The sequence below is a fragment of the Ipomoea triloba genome, chromosome 3 (assembly GCF_003576645.1).
Source record: "Ipomoea triloba cultivar NCNSP0323 chromosome 3, ASM357664v1".
Taxonomy (NCBI): Eukaryota; Viridiplantae; Streptophyta; class Magnoliopsida; order Solanales; family Convolvulaceae; genus Ipomoea; species Ipomoea triloba.
This window is the reverse complement of record NC_044918.1, coordinates 29,874,604-29,888,433: the sequence shown is the minus strand read 5'-3', so window position 1 is coordinate 29,888,433 and position 13,830 is coordinate 29,874,604. Positions and strand designations below refer to the sequence as shown.

At 34.0% G+C, this 13,830-nt stretch overlaps 1 protein-coding gene across 2 annotated transcripts; it reads right to left on the bottom strand.

Annotated features, from left to right (window-relative positions):
* Nucleotides 1-5,529: 5,529 nt before the first annotated feature.
* Nucleotides 5,530-12,873, bottom strand: LOC116013540 (solute carrier family 35 member F2-like). Of its 2 annotated transcripts, none has more exons than XM_031253355.1 (12): nucleotides 12,641-12,873; nucleotides 12,411-12,560; nucleotides 12,193-12,287; nucleotides 10,861-10,918; nucleotides 9,849-10,043; nucleotides 9,448-9,524; nucleotides 9,160-9,242; nucleotides 8,891-8,942; nucleotides 7,515-7,583; nucleotides 6,849-6,935; nucleotides 6,383-6,444; nucleotides 5,530-5,969 (listed from the first exon to the last, which is right to left on the bottom strand). In XM_031253355.1, the coding sequence occupies exons 2-12, from the start codon at nucleotides 12,529-12,531 to the stop codon at nucleotides 5,765-5,767; spliced, it is 1,104 nt and encodes a 367-aa protein (XP_031109215.1). In that variant the 5' UTR covers nucleotides 12,532-12,560; nucleotides 12,641-12,873; the 3' UTR covers nucleotides 5,530-5,764. The 2 variants fall into 2 exon arrangements, with proteins under 2 accessions (XP_031109215.1, XP_031109216.1); XM_031253356.1 differs by having other exon boundaries at nucleotides 12,411-12,557.
* Nucleotides 12,874-13,830: the final 957 nt, after the last annotated feature.

The following is a 13,830-nucleotide window of genomic DNA, read 5'->3' as shown; positions in this document are numbered from 1 at the left end:
AATGTAATTATATATTGAATTTTGATTTACAGTTTACACTGTAAACCAAAATTCAATTACTATTACATTAATTATATAAAAGGGTGTATATATATATTACACACACACTAATGTTAGTAATATAATCAAGATGAAAAGACATATTAAATGTTATAGATTTACTATTGTAGTATTTATTTATTTTAATAATTTTTTATTATACATTTGGCGGGCCCCCGCCGGCCCGCCAAGCCCGCGGGTTAGGCGGGAGCGGGCTAAAAAGCCCGCCTTAAAACGGGCTAAAAAATTAGAGCCCGCCCCGCCCTTTTGGCTGGGCGGGACGGGCTAACCCGGCGGGCTAAGCCCGTTTTGACGGCTCTATAAATGTATAATTGAATAAAATTTTTATACATTATATTCTCATTTAGGAAGGATAATTAAATCCTATATTTGGATTTAATTTTCTTGATTTTAAGAAATTATAATTCAAATTAATTCGAATTTTTCTAAATCAAAAACTGTACCAAAAATAGTAATAGTTTTTGTTTATTTACTTTTCATAAAGATAGATTTAGGGGTTGTGTGATGGTATAATTGTTATAAAGTAAAATTTATGGTTAAATATAGTAGCACTTAATATATAATAACAAAAGTTTAACTGTAATTTTGTCTGATAAAAATAATAGTATAATATTTGCAGCATAATACGATAATGTGTGACTTAATAAATATAGAAATATGGCCATAAATTAGAAGAACTAGCATAGATTCACTCTTATATTTTTTTTTAAAAATATATGTTTAATTTTCTTGTGCATAGGTTATATTTCCACTTTTGCTAACACAACACCTAAAATTTACCTTTATGTTGTACCTGCTACATTTTAAGGTTGTGTGATGGAGCAAAAGTGAAATATAACCCTTGCACAAGGAGATTGGACATATATTTTTAAAAATTTTATAAGAACAAATGATGTTAGTTCTAATTGATTGTCCGTGTTTCTGCACTTATTGAGTTATACATTATGTTATAAATATTGTATTATTATTTTTATTGAACAAAATTACTTTTACACTGTTAAATTTTCATTTTTATATATTAAGTGCTACCATAAATGTATTTAATTATTTACCGTATCTAAAATTTTTACTTTAACAGTTATTAGTCATACCATAATCATTACTCAAATTATCAACTATATTATTTAATATAGTATAATATGAATTATGTAACTATGAATTTTATGGATTTTTTTTTTATAAAAATTATATACTATTGTTTTTTAAGAATATTTAAATATAACCATGATTTTAACATTGAGTATTAATATAGATCCGAAATTGATTTTGATATTACATAATCTTCCGTCATGAATGGAATTATGCTTTGTTGCTTAATATCAATGAAAATAGCAATGGATTTAGATATGCGGACATCATGATCACATATTTATATGGGTCATTAGATGATGATATTTATATGAAAATCCTTTATGTATTTAAAATTCCAAAAAAGGGAGAAAATGAGAATTGCAAAATATATAGCATCAAGTTACAAATGTCTTTATATGGCTTGAAACAGTCGAGTAGAATGTAGTACAACGAACTCAGTGAATTTCTTTGGAATAAGGGCCAAATTGGCCACTGAACGTAACGCGATAATGCAATCAGCCCACTCAACAGCGCAAATCCTTTCAAATCCTTCCAATTTCACCTGGTAACCGATTCCTAGCCCTTCCATTCGGTTGCCTAGCTGACGTGGATCTTACCTGGCATTTTATTTCTTTCTTTTACTTTTTCTTCCTTCCTGGTCTTCTTCTTTCTCTGCTACTCTCCTCCTTCTTCGAAAACAACACCTTTTAATCCTAACACCAGATTGAACTCACCAAACCACCGGCCGTAAAAAGGGTGGCGGAGCACCTCATTGTACATCGCCTGCACCGCCGTCTGCAGGTGCGCAATTTTCTCGACGGCGCGCTGAAACGCCTGATTCAACTCACCAATTCATCGGCCGTAAAACGCGCGGAGCACCTCGCCAAGAGGATTTCACATCGCCCGCTGCTCTCCTTTTTTTTTATTTTTGGTCTTGACCCTCACATCGGATTTGGTGTTGATGGCTAAGATGTGTTCGGCCCTGACATCCTGAATCCCACCTGAGATTCGCTTCCTAGGGCAATGGTAGCACTGGATGGGGAAATGCAGGTTAGCCTTTTGATTGAGAGGTGTTTTGTTGACATGCCGTATTTTATCCCGTATTGATCCCAGCCACTCTTCACTGCGATACAGTCATCTCCCGACACAATGTAGTTATCCCATATTCTTGTGGGTGTGTTAGTGTTTTTAATTTGGGGTGTGTTAATTTGGCTTTAATTATTTCTTCTTCTTCTTCTTTTGTTTTGTTTGTGAGGTTGTTCTTAATTTGGCTTTAATTATTTCTTTTTTTTTTTTTCTTTTGTTTGTGAGGTTGTTCTGCTTCTTTGCCCATGGGTGGCTGGGTGTGCAATGGGAATGAGTGTAAAGAGCCGACTGGAGAGTTCAATTATATTTTTTGTTTCTTTTTGATATTTTTACTTTGTAATTGGTGTGGGAATGGGTGTAAAGAGCCAAAGAGGAGTAATGCTAACCTACAAAAGGTTATTGCCAGATGCCAGTTCTGATCGCCAAGGTTGGAGAGGGAGAGGGAGTGTGGAGGGGTTTTAGATGTGGGAGGGATTAATGTTGGGGTTGTTAGATAGAAGCAATCTGGGAGTAGTTTTTTTTAGCAATATGGGAGTTGCATCGGTTGTTCATTATGTTCTGATTGTGTTAGCTTCAGTCTTTGTCTAAAGAAGAAAGAGCATCCGTTGTTCAATCATGTTTATGTTCTGATTGTGTTAGCTTCAGTCTTTGTCTAAAGAAGAAAGAGAATAACAAATAGAAGAAACAAGAAGACCAGGAAGGAAGAAAAAGTAAAAGAAAGAAATAAAATGCCAGGTAAGATCCACGTCAGCTAGGCAACCGGATGGAAGGGTTACCAGGTGAAATTGGAAGGATTTGAAAGGATTTGCGCTGTTGAGTGGGCTGATTGCACGTTTTTTAGGTTGAGTGGGCTGATTGCACTATCACGTTACGTTCAGTGGCCAATTTGGCCCTTATTCCAATTTCTTTTGAAGAAGAGATATGTAAATAGTTATGTGTGCCTTTGCATGTTCATTGAGAAGTCACAAAATGATTTTTGTATTATTTCTAACATAAACATTGCCGGAACACACAAGGAACTTGAGGATGTTAAATCATACCTATAGATAGAGTTTGAAATGAAAAACTTGGGTAAGGCCACATATTGTCTAAATATGCATATCAAGCATTTCTCCGAAGGAATTTTTGTATACCAGTTTATATGGATAAATATCATCCACTTAGACACAATGGTTGTTTGATTTCTAGAAGTATATAAGGACACATTTAGACCCGAGAAAGAAATGATAAAGATATTCTAGGACCAAAAGTTCTTTAATGTCACTAGGGCATTACTCTCTCTCCCTCTTTTAAATTGCACATGCGTTTGCGGTGAACTTGCTAGTAAAGTTTAATGTTTTTCCTACAATGAGACATTGAAACGATGTTAAACATATCCTTTGTTATCTTCAGGATACAAAAGATCTTAACTTACTTTATGCAAAAAATCAAGCTAAAGCATCGGTGGGCTACTCAAATGCTAGCTATTTGTCTTATCCCCATAATGTCATATCCTATTATGGTTATGATTTTCTTCTATATGTTGGTACTACTATTTCATAGAGGTCTATTAAACAGACTATGTTAACTATTTCTACAAACAGCTTAAAGATTGTTGCTTTGTATGAAGCCTCACGAGAGTGTATGGTTGAGATCATTGATAAAACATATTCATAGCTCATGTGGCATAGAAAGCAAAGATATATTACCCCAACTATCCTATATGAGGACAATGTAGCTTGAGTTGCACATGAGTATTGTGGTAATAGATTTGTGCTAGGTTGTTTTATTTACCCACATGAGCTCCATAAGAGTTGCGAAATTAGCATACAAAAGATTCGCTCTAGTGACAACCTAGCATATTTATTCACTAAATCTCTCCCTACATAAACTTTTGTGTTCACAATGTTATTAGAATGCGTTGACTTGAAATACTGTTATCTTTAGGGGAGCAACACATTCTAAGTTCTAACCAATCTCGAAGGTTGTGCCCTAAAAACCAATGACTATACTCTTTTAGTTTGATTACACTTTAATATAGTTTTCTTAATTAAAGATATTTTAATGAGGCAGGTAGTACAACACATGAATATGCATGCATCATGTACTCTTTTTCTCAACTAGACTTTTCTCATCGGTGTTTTAGGGAAGTTTTTAACATGACATGAGTATAATGTAATAATGTACAATGGGAAGTGTTATAAATAAAATATATTTGTCCAAATCTTTTATCATTGTAAACATCATCATCTTTGAACTTATTGGTTTACTAGAACTTTTGATACATTGTATCAGTGTTGTAAAAATCCTGCCTAGGCCCTAGGCGCTGACTGCTTAGGCCGCCTAGTCACCTGATTAGCTATTGTTCATTTTTTAAAAATGGGTTATTTCACTCAAAACGACATCATTTTGAACGAAATAACCCTAAATTGTTCAAACTCTTGATGTTTTTAGGTTAATATTTAATATTTTCGTATTAACTATTAAAGTATTAAATAGTTTATCATTATTAATCTTTAAAAAAAATTAAACAATTTAAAAAAAAATAAAAATAAACGGGCACCCAAGGAAGTGAGGAACGCCTAACGATTTTTTTCAACCATGACCTATATATATTGGATTTGTTGAAAAATAATAAGATATTAAATATGATGATTCTCTATATTTATCTATCGTGTCTTTTAAGTTTTACCTACTTTATTGTTAAGTCATTATAATAGTAGAATTTCAACCACCTACATAGTTGTCCCAACTTAATTTGGTCTTCTTATGAGTACTAACTACAAAAGATACGGTTTCAAAAAAAAAAAAAAACTACAAAAGATACTATACCTACTAAGTACTTTTTAAAAGCTCATTTGTTCTCCACCATTAAATGAGAACATTCGATAGTACAGTTGCTCATCAATTAAACGAAATTAACTTTTGACATTAAATCTAATATAGGGAACTAAAACCTAGGTTATTAGATGAAGTCAAGTACTACCAGTAAAGTTGACCAAATGGACAATTAAAATTTATTCAATTAGGTCCACATGCGACTCAAGTCAAGTATTAAGATACTCGAACACAACTTGACTCATTATTCAAACCACTCAAGCTCGACTCAAAACTAACCGAATCAAACATAAGTAGGTCACAAATAGCTTGGCTCATTTACAGCAAGTCCAGATTAGTTGAAATCATGCCAAGAAAAGAGGGCTCTGATACTTGATATACTAGTCCAAAGCTTTGGAAGGGCAAAGCTGGAAACTTGAGCTTGAGTTTAGCAGAAATAGTGAAGATATGGGAGAAATACAAAGAAAGACACTAGGAAGAAATTTCATAAAGGAAGCAGAGAGAATGCAGTGAGATAAACATTAAAAACACAATAATTTTCTAGCAATTACAGGTCATAATTAATTACATTCTTAAATACCCAAAATGATAAAGCATACAATTTGGCAAATGTTTTTCTTTTACTTTATAATTATTCATTATTTTACTTCAAACCGGGAAGGGATGAACCAAATTTAATAGGCCTAAAAGCTAAGCCAAGAAAAAAAAAATTTAAAAAAAAATAAAAATATCAGCATTTCCCACCTTCTGTTTCATTTCTGATATCTATACTGCTTCTAACAGCGAATGTTTCCCTGCTGCTAGTGGAAGCAAAATCATGCTTACTGCTAGCTCCAGTGGCATCTTTCTGGGTCAAGTGATCCGAGCCAGCCTCCTCGTCAAATCGCTTGCTTTGTACAACACCTTCATCAGCAACCTCAGCTGCTTTATCAGCCCTGAAATACAAACTTGCACATTATTTTTTCGGCTAGTGTTGTGATTGCAGTTTCATGCTTTTTTGGTTGTACATTAATCAAGGAACAAAATTTTGTACTCTGGACAATGTTATTGGCAGGCAGAATAATCAGACCAACCATTTAGATGCTGTTTCATAGAAATAAGTAAACAATAAGAAATTATGCCTAAACTTGTTCATTCTGAACAGTTATATTAAGACCCTCTAAGGACTTAGGGGCTCTTCTGGTAACATCAAACCCCTCTTGCTAATAGCATTACACTAGTTGGCCATTGAAAAATAGTACTAGCTTAAGTTTATCACTAAGAAGTTCTTCGAAACCAAGACATTATTTTACTCAGTTCCATCTACAAGAGATTAACAAAACCAATCATCCGAGTTGATATTACTTACCCAGAATAAACAATTAGTCCAACTACAACAGCAGCAAAAGCTACATAGTACATCCAATCAACCTGGACAAAAATACAGTTCTCAGCAACAAACATTGAGTTCAGTAATTCTATACATTTAGGGTGTGTTTGGTTGGTGGGTTTAGGCATAAGGAATGGGTATGAAAGTGATTGATTGTGTTTGGTTGATAGGTTTTGTGAATGATACTATGGGTTTGGAATACCCCATTAATGAGAAAACCCATACCCTTATTAAATAAGGGTTTCATCTCCCTTCATCATTTCTTCCTCAATTATTAATAATCATTCCCATTCCACCCAATTACCAGACATGCTAAATACTTTCACCAAAACCCATTACCATTACCAAGTATTTGATACCCATTCCGATTCCGATTCCCATGTGCGAACCAAACGCACCCTTAGTTTCTAACATATATTATTATATGTTAAAAGATCAAACAAACCTTTTCATGATATGCAAAAATACGAATAAAAACAGACCACATGTCTGATGTAAGCAAGGACAGGTTCAGCATAGTGGCACCACTAATCTGCACAAGATGAAATTTCAGGGTCAAAGCAACTGTTTCCAATGTAAAGAAAATCAGCAAAAAAAAAATTGGAAAAACCATCTATTGTATCAGAATTAATATGGACATTCAAATAAGCAGCAATGTTATGTCAGATCATGAACTTGTAAATGTTAACTTAAAGAGGATAACTCTATGCTCTTTTTAAGCTCTGGTTTAATTATTTTATTTTGTCCACATTTATTAGAAGCCTTTGACAAAAGATGATCATTTTTAACATTCAAATTCCAGTCTTGGTACTTGGTAGCAATCGAAATCATCACTACAAAAGGGAAGTGAGACTGTAATAGAACACAACTTTAGATACAACAGCTATGCAAAGTAGTATGACAAATATGCAACAAATAAAATTAGTTATACATACAAATGCAGGCTGCCTCCATTTATAACAACTATATATTAATTTTGAGAAACAGTATGCATCTCTATGTTTAGGTTAAAAGAAACCCAAATATTTAGCTTTGACGCACACACATAAACACATGTATACATATATAAAAAGAAACTGTTTTATGGATGGAAGAAACACCAAGGGCATACCTTTAGTAAGACAGGAACTCCTGAGTAAAATAAAAACATTGCCAGTGAAAATCCAAAAAAAGGAAATGTCTGAAATTAGAAATTACAAGGAATATGAATATGAATATGAATAATAATAATAATAAATTGTCAGTAAAAAGCGATATATGAAAATGCAAAAAAAAAAAAAAGAAGTAAGTTTGAAGTATCAATCAAGTATATATAAACATGAAAGCATCATCTCTTGTAAAAACAATATTATCAACAAGATAAATGCTCATACTCTGTTGATGTCTATAAAAGACATAATAGTCAACTTCTCTTTGATTTAAACCAAATTTTGCACTAATATGTTAAACCTTCCAAACCAGGCATGAGGGGACTGTTTTAGGCCATAGAGAGAATGTTTGAGCTTACAAACCAAGGTTAGAATCTCAGCTATGTAACCTCCTTTGGCAGTCTCTTTCTCAACAATTGTTGCCCCTCTTCAAGCCCTTTAAGACATGTGTAGAGGTATGGAATCAAGCTAAATCTCTATACACTAATGATATCTCTCAATTCTACAATGTTGTTGATAATTTAGTTAACCTGAAGAAAGATGGTAGTCATATGGAAAACTTTCCTTGGCAAAGCCCAAAGTGTGATAACTGAGTTTGATACACTCATGCCTAATTGCCTATTGGCGGAACACTTGCAGAGCAACTTACCCAATGAGAGAAATTCTTTGTAGTACTTCTCCTAACCAAATCAGGTCCAGAATTTGAAAGTACCCAGAATCAAATTCTTGAAGGAACATTGTCCCAGGGACCACCAATTTGTTCAAACATCTCTTGCAGGTAACCTCCATTCCTTACTCACACATCTACTCCTAAACAATCTGCTCTAGTAAAACATGAAGGTCGTGGACAAACTAAAGATTGTTGTTGACATAAAAACACTAGATTTTGCGATTATTGCAATAGATCTGGACACACACGGACCAATCTTGGAAACTTCATGGGAAACATGTGCTTACCCAAGTAAGTGTCGCTCAATCTCAACCCGAAGAACCAAATTCTCGAACCATTTCCGCTAGTATTTTGTTATTGACTTCCCGTCAATGCACATTTTTGGATTTGTTTGAGTTCGATTTCAACAAGAAACTTTATTTAAGATGAAACATAAACAAACTTCTCCCATCTCAAACTTATGTTTTATGCTTTAGATAAGGATACAAAAGTTCATCATGGCCATCAACTAACTAGAGACATCAAGTGACCTAGAACTCCACATGCTCAGCAATGAAAATTTTCAAGAACATAATAGAAAATAGGTCAAAAAATATGGCACACGCTTTTAAACTCATCCAAGTACGGGGAACAGGGCAAGGACAATAAAGGAATGACCAAGAGACTTACTGCTCCTGCTGTCCAATGAATAGATTTCAATTCATTGCGCTCAAATATGCTTCTGTAGCATTGGTTAAAGAACTTACATCAATGACAACACTATACCCACTTAACAGCATAAATATAAATATTAGGTTCAAACATTTTAGAATAACATATGCTTATATGTAAATCATCTTCAATAGCATAGAACAAATTGAAAGTGATAAAAATCCAAAATTTTGAGCATGTTGAATAGAACATGAAAACTATAAGGTCATTAAACCAAGCAAGGATACATTTGGCAAGCACTAATAATGGCACCAAAGAGTCCCAAAAATGCCATGAGTTCAACCCTATCAGCACTTTTAACAAAAAATTCCTGCATATATCATTAAACAAGAAAACAGAAATAGTTAAAACTGAAGGTATAATGAAAAGTTGGATCAACAATAGGTATATGTGAATAAGGGGATAAAGGGTAGAAAGAAGATACTGGGCAGAGTATTAAAAAAGAATAAAAGAAAGCTGTTAACAGAAAATAATGACAACTGACATTATGAAAATACTCTAGAGGTTTTTCTTACCTCACTGACATTAGATATAGCATACAGCGTGGCTCCAGCAATTACAAGTATATCTCCCTTGATAGGGCTGCTCCCACCTACATCCAAACAAACGAAGAAATTTTCAAACATTTCTTAAAAGAAGATGGACACAGAAATGAAGTTCAGAAAACTCAAGTAATGATGCAGACAAGATGAAAAGAAAAAAAAAATTAAAAAAGAGTTTATAAGGGACATGAAGATGAATATGAATTTCCTTCTCGGAATTACTGAACTTGAGACTGTAATTATAAGCAGCTGAATCAAGGAACACTAATATAAACGAAGAGAACAACGTAAGGAGTATGCAGAAATAAACTATTTTGGCAAGGAAAATGAGAACAAGCACAATGACATTGACTTGTACTACTAAAATTACTCACTTGATCTGTCTGCTGCATGTACATCCGAAAATATCACCAGCACAAGACCAGCAACACAAATGAAAACACCAAAAAATTTTCCAATTTTGTATTTTGTCTTCAAGAAAATCCAGGTAAAAAGCATAACACAAGGAATTGCCCAACAATCCAGTAGCATGACACTCGTTAGGGATGTGTACTGATAAGATTTCACCACTGTAAATAGGAGGCATAAGGTTAACATACTGAATGATTAGACAAAATAGCAAATGACAGATTTGAGAATTTTTCATTCCCTTTCCTTCTCCCACACAGCCACACTAGATGCATACAGAGAGAGATGCAAATAGATGAATATAAAAATAGATGTATAGCCACAGCTAATTTCATTGAACTATAATTCTGATAACCCAACTCTATAAAGAAACTAAACCTCAACAGTCAACATACTTAATTAGTGCAACGAGTAAGAGAAGTTCTTGTAATGATTACTTGAGTTGACATCATAGAAATCACATGCCTGAGTCACATGTGAAGTTCAGAACTTGTGGATATAAAAGACAGGTATAGAAGATCAGTTATAAGTTAGTGCCAAGTTCTTAGAACTTGCCACAGTAATTGCTGCTTATTGGAGAAGTATTATCCTTGTCACGGAGATGCATTTTTTGTGGAAATAGCAGGAGTTCCAAATAGTGGAGTGTTCCAACATAAAAATCCACTTGGGGATGATTTTCTTGGGAACAGTGAAGATCTTTTGTCAATGCAAATAATATCTTTTATCAATTACGTATACTCTCTTCTAAAACTTATAGCAAACTGTTGCACCAGAAATATTTCATTAAAATTTTAACTTATCAAGCACAGTTACATATTCTGAACTTTAACAAACAGAAAAAGAAATTAATTCACAGATGAAATCCCAAAAATAAACAAACATTAATAAAATTAGACTTTATAAAATATAAGACTTGAGAAAAGGCATGAAGCATATATTTAATTTTTCCAATTAAAGGGTGGTCATGGATTTAGTTACCAAGATAATTAGCCTCCACATCAACCAACCCAAGAATGACATAATAATACCACTTTGCCTGCATAAAAATAGAATGAAATGAATATATCATGGGTATTCAATGTCAAGCTGAATTTAAAATGAATGCACATCTTAGACAAATAAAAGCAGGTCACCTATTTCCCTAAGCATTAGATGACCAGAACTATGTGGTCAAACAAAGAGGATTCTAAGGCGAAAAGGAAATCAGTTAAAGATGATTGACTGCATATGTACCAAAAGAAAGAAGAAAAAGATTACAAATTTTAATATGAGAAATTCTACCAGTTTGAGGCTGTTTGGAGGAAGTAGTGGGCAAAGATTAACTGGAGAAAGTTTATTATCTTATAGAGAATGTTTTGGTGATGCAACTGATAAACAGGAGTACATCAGTAATGATCTAAACAAAAGAATTGCAGTTCTGCATATTCCACAATCATCCAAATACACAATGATGCCTTGGTCAGATTTCCCTGAAAGGTGTAAAATGGAGCCTCTAGACTCCCGTAAAGATAGAGCCATTGGTTTTGAGCAAGGTTTGACCCTAGGCAAAAGTTGCTGAAAGCACAAGAATCAAAAGTGGGGACCAGAAAAGACAACAACGTATAAAGCAAGAAAGGTCCATCAAACAGGTGAGAACGAAGAGTAATCACATGGAATCCCAACAATCAAGTAGAGAAAGTTTTTCAAGTTTCAAATAACCCAACCACTGTGGTAAGCTTTGTAGCATACTAGTTTTAGGATAAAATGATATTGCCAACGAAAGTGTTACTGATTTTAGCTCTCAAAAGTTATTTAAAAAGCTTGGTTTCTGATGCTGCAAGTCCAAGTAATTGCATCAGGAAGTCTAGGGCTACACTAGTTAGGAGAAAATGGAGTAATATGAATTAATAAATGTCATAGTAAAGTATCATAATCCTTCAGGTAGAAATGGGTTTAGTAAGAAACTAAAGAAAGAACTAATAATAACTTGATAAAAATGTCATTTGGTATTGAGTGTAAAGTCGCCCAAGAGAAGTTACTTTTCAACTATAACTCCAAGCCCAAAGGAAACAAGTTAGAGAAACACATAGATTTCGCTTATACAACAGATTTGCCATTTGCATTTGGATGGTGCTATAGCATTTTTTTTTCAGATTTCAAAGCAACTTAATCCTTCCTTTGTAGTGTGACACAAATTCATCATTGATCTTCTACTTTTTATTGTGTAATTAAAAATCATTAATTTCAGCTCAGATGATGAGTCAACAAATGTATATTTACAAAGACAAATACACCATACAAACAGGTAAAACCTAAAGAAAGAAAGAAGACCTTGAGCGGCTCCTTCCGGTATATCATTATGGCTCCATAGAACAACGCCAAGAGCACATAATTGAAGAAAGATTGAGAAGTGGGGACATTAATTCCTGGAAAATATATACAGAGGAAAATATAAAGAGAAAAACTTAATAAGCAACTAATATTACCACCACAGAATCAGAGTGATTTTTTGAAATCAGAGTGTAATTAAAAGGGCAAAACACTAAAACCTCTTCTGGCAAGTTCAGAGGAAGAGAAGCCGGTGGAGGTGATAAGAAGCGACAGAAATTGTCCCAAACCCAAACTCAACAATGTCTTCTTGCTCCATAATTCCTTCAAATGATTGCCCATTTCTCCTCACTCCCACACAAACCGTGCTACTGCCAATATATGTAATTTCAGAATTAAACAACCAGTACATGAAAAAATAAATTGAAGGATAGTTGAAAATCAATCCTACTCGAGTGGAATCGTATCAAAGCGGAAGAGAACAGCAGAAGAGAGGTTGGGCAGTATTATTATATTGTAATTTTATCAACGGAGGAGAGAAAAAGAAAGACCAACTAAGCCGGCTGTAATGAGTAATGATTATTTTGTAATTTTATCGACGGAGGAGAGAAAAAGAAAGATCAACCGCCGGCTGTAATGAGGAATTTCGGCGGATTCTGCTTTTGAGTGTATTAGTTTATCCGCTCTCTACGGTAGGCTGAAAAGCTAGTGGAGTGTTCAAATTTGACTAAAATACTCCATCAGTTATCGTAATAGAGTGTGATTAGGTGTGGAAATAGGTCGAGTCAAGTCTAGTTTTAGAAAATTAGGCCTACGCCTGTTACAAAAATTTAAAGTCTAGGCCTGAGCTAAGTTTTTCAATCGTTATATCGTGGACCCTGGTAGTGATGTTCATAATAAGTAGACATCAGCGATCCGAGGTAACGTCGTTTATTATTATCGCACCATTGTGGTGAGTGTTCATGAATGTTATGGGATTGGAAAATAACATCCCCATTAATAAATTTGAGATGTCGTGCAGAATAATTCCTCCAGAATTTTTTCTGGTTCAATCACTTATACATTCAATAGAATGGGATAGCGTACGGTCACACCAATATTATATGTGTATTAAAATTATTTGATTACAATATTATTTGTGCTCTAATTGTTGTTATGTTTTTTAGTGCAGCTTGTTTTTTCACACATTCATTCGGACATTATTGCCATCTAACAACTAGCACAATAATTTGGTTTGTAGTGAATGTTATTGAGGTGTAGGGGATCTCTCTTCCACGCTACATGTATAATCACCTCGTTAATCACATTAATCTTACTGTACAACTATTGCACGGGCATTCACATCAATGGAGTTACGTATTGAACAGTTGTAGTTTTATCGCGGATGTCAACAATTTTGTAATGCGCATAGAATTCGACAAGACGACAAAATAATATTTCGACATGTTGGTTATTTCAAATTTCAATTTTTGTTATCAGAAATAATCACCAGCTTGATCTTAGAGAGATTCATGGCGATGCTCGTGAGCGTGAAGTAGTTGATGATGGTGATCGAGGTGTTATATATATACCGGCTAGGTCGAGCGTCCTCCCAACATTTACGTTGCTAACCCTGTCAGGATACAAGACGTTAATGATTCA

What these genes read in the sequence shown, in the direction of transcription:
- LOC116013540 (XM_031253355.1), bottom strand. Translation starts at nt 12,531, where the DNA reads ATGGGCAATCATTTGAAGGAATTATGGAGCAAGAAGACATTGTTGAGT. An exon ending in ATTATTAGTGCTTGCCAAAT is followed by an intron (nt 8,943 to 9,159) that starts GTATCCTTGCTT and finishes CCAATGCTACAG; the next exon opens with AAGCATATTTGAGCGCAATG. An exon ending in TTTTTGCATATCATGAAAAG is followed by an intron (nt 6,445 to 6,848) that starts GTTTGTTTGATC and finishes ATTTTTGTCCAG; the next exon opens with GTTGATTGGATGTACTATGT.